Source organism: Teleopsis dalmanni, chromosome X (assembly GCF_002237135.1).
Source record: "Teleopsis dalmanni isolate 2A chromosome X, ASM223713v2, whole genome shotgun sequence".
NCBI classification, from domain to species: Eukaryota; Metazoa; Arthropoda; class Insecta; order Diptera; family Diopsidae; genus Teleopsis; species Teleopsis dalmanni.
In genome coordinates this window covers 13,485,789-13,489,005 of record NC_051848.1, presented here as the reverse complement: position 1 = coordinate 13,489,005, position 3,217 = coordinate 13,485,789, and the positions used below count along the sequence as shown (strand labels likewise).

The 3,217-nt window shown below is 38.0% G+C and overlaps 1 protein-coding gene across 1 annotated transcript; it reads right to left on the bottom strand.

The window, feature by feature from the left end:
• Positions 1-654: 654 nt before the first annotated feature.
• Positions 655-2,943, bottom strand: LOC119688187. Its single transcript, XM_038102871.1, has one exon. The coding sequence runs from the start codon at positions 2,941-2,943 to the stop codon at positions 655-657; it is 2,289 nt and encodes a 762-aa protein (XP_037958799.1).
• Positions 2,944-3,217: the final 274 nt, after the last annotated feature.

Sequence of the window (3,217 nt, the reverse complement as noted above, 5' to 3'; positions counted from 1 at the left end):
AACACATTTTCATTAAACAATGCAAAAGAAGTGTGAACTGAAATTACCCAACAGGCGATGAAGCCGGCAGTGGATTAGACGGCAATGAGTCCATTGATGACGACAGCAGACAAGCGGAAACTTTGAAGCACAAACGTTTTATTTGTGTTTCAAAAATAATAAGTTTTTATTGTTTGAAAAAAATATATTTTTTTAATGGTTCTTATATATACACATATACAAATATACATAATTATATATGTATAAAGAAAACAAGAAAAAAATAAAAGTACTGTAATGACAGAATACTTAGCTGCTATTGAGATCTGCAGTATCGGAAACTAAGTATTGCCATCCTGTGCGATTTTTAAATATGAACATAGTCAACCTGAAGATGTCTCCAGTATATTTAAATAACAACATTATTCTCTTAAGCACTGCCTAAAACCGGTACTTTCAATCAACTGACATTTACCGATCTACATAAAGAAATGTATATGATACCTAATGGCATCTGAAGCAGTCTTCACTGCATATATAAAAACGCTCTAACTCTTTAGGTATCTAAAGTAAGACAACTGCAATATCAATTAAAATGGAATAAAAAACTGCTTAATTTCTTTGATTTTTGGCATAATCTCTTCGTGTTTATTTTTACAAATATATTGGATAAACTTAACCAAAAATATTGCCAAACCAATTTCGCTGTGGAGCATAGCAGGTCGGCTTAGTAATCCAAAGTGAATCTACGGATAATTTTAATATATCAGATGTATCAAAGGAGCAATGACTGCGCTCCTCTGGGGTGATTGGTGCATCAATGACATTTGTTTGCCAGTCATTACTATCCGGCTCATCAAAATCATCAAATTCATCATCATCGAATTCATCATCAATATAACGTGCACGGGCTAGTGCTTCATCACCATCAAAATAGTAATATTCCTTACGCGTTGAGTTCGTTTCTACAACACTGACAGGCTGTTGAACAGCGGTGGGCTGCGTTACCAGCAAATCTCTAGATTCTCTGAATTGAGGTTGTAACTGTGACTGTGATTGTGACTGTGACTGTGATTGTGATTGTGTTGGAGCCTGATATAACAGTTGATTTGGTTGTAACGGTTGTAGTGGTTGTAGCGGTTGTAATGGTTGCAGTGGTTGTAGTGGTTGTAGCGATTGTAACGGAAGTGACCAAAATGTTTGGAACTGTTGCTGATGCTGTGGTGAGATTGGTCCTATTTGTCCTATTTGTCCTGGTTGATAGTAAGAGTGTTGTTGCGTTATTGGCAGAAGTGGTTGCTGCTGTTGTTGGAATTGTAAATTTTGTGACCATTGCTGATTCAAGCCAGATTGCTCGAATTGCTGTTGTTGGAATCGTTGTGGCTGCAATTGTTCGATTTGTTGTTGTAACTTGTGCTGTTGTAATTTTTGTTGCTGCAATTGTAATTGCAGCTGCTGTTGTTGTAATACGTTTTGTTGTTGGAACGGTCGAAGCCCTTGTAGATTTCCATTAATTCCAAAGCGATTACCTTGTTTTCTTTTATTCTGCTGTAATCGATTTCGATTTCCTAATTTTATTTGCTGTAGCTGCGCAGGACTACATTCCTCCTGTGAAATTTCTAGTAGGAAGCCATTTGATGGTAGACCAGAATAGCCCATGCGCATGCGTATTATTTTTCTGCTGTTGCTCCAATTACCTACGTAAACATAACCTGTCCGACAGCCGCAGAAACGTTGTCGTCCAATTTGTATATAGTCTTCGGTGCAGAGATTTCTTGAAACTGCTGCTGCCACATTAGAGTTAACGGGGCGTCGTTCCAAACCACTGTATGTTTGTCCGAAATCAAAAAATTTAAATTCTATTCGTAAACGGCAAACACTGGTAGAGGCCTTCTCCAAGTGAAATTGACAATCTCGCTTTTGCGTGGGTAGTAGAGCGCTAAACACAGTTCTTGGAAAACCAGGACTTGATAAATAAAAATGTTTCTGCTGAAAACTACTAGAACAGCAGAGCTCCACACCATTTTCCGCCCGTAAAGCTTCATCAGCATCCACGGATTTCAGCAGTGGCTGCGTTTGCCAAGAGTTCACTGGATATTGATCAGTAATTCCAGGTAAAATTTGCCCATAGTATGCTTGATGCGGCGTTGGCAAGTAATTTTGCGCTGGCAAATCAGTGGTATCAGTCTTTGTTTGCGGACAAGGTTGCTCTCTTCCAAAACTATTAGCTACTGGACTGAGTTGAGATAAACTAGGATTAACTAATGCGGTATTTTGTGTTGTTGGATTATATCCAACTGCTGGTAGATAAAAACCACCAAAACCACTTGGTGGTGGAGGTGGTACTGGTAGTTGTTGTGGTAAATTTAAACCAAATAACGGTTGTGGCAAAAACGGTATATGTTGTTGTGCAGTAAAATTTCGAAATAGTGCCGGTACATTAGTGCTTGGTGGTTGTATAACTGCCGGCGGTACATTAATTTGAACAGTATCCTCATCGCTTTTGTCGACATGTTTACGCAACATTTCTTCTCGCTCGCATGCCAATCGTGTGACCAACAATTTAAATCCTTTCCCAGTGGTCCAAGGCGAATCGTCTGCAAAGAAACGCAAACGCAACACTCCATCCGGGGTGTGATACTTTTTTATACCAATAACCTGACCACACAACACATCCATATCATTTTCGTCATTCTCCAAACCTATGGCCAAGTAATCGTTAGTACAGTTAGTCGATGACTCCAAAAAAAAATCCAAAAATTGTATATGAAATTTGGTAGGACAGCGAAACGGCGACCGTATAACATAGTCCCAGCAAGTATTGATCGGATAGTTGTCAGGATAATTAGGTGATTCCAATATATTTTGCCGGGCTTTGTAAACTCCAGTCAAACCGCACTGAGGTATCTCATCGTGTACCATTGCTTTAGCAGCCAGAAAGCATGAACCGAAAAACAGTATCATTCTTATCGCAATCATTTTGTGTCTTTATTATTAATTGTTTTTATTTTTTATTTATTAAATTTAAAATTCGTGTTTTAGTAATAGATTCCCCAGAACTTTGCAACGAACCGTTTAAAACGCGGTCTTACCCGCAACTAATCTCAAAAGTTTTGTGTTTTTAGTTAATCGCGCTTGAAATTTTACGTCCAAATATTTGTTAACTTTAACTTTTTTACAGGTGCGAACTTTTGTATGCGTTCAGTTTCGTAAGTTTTTCGTAAACAATTTAAGTTTT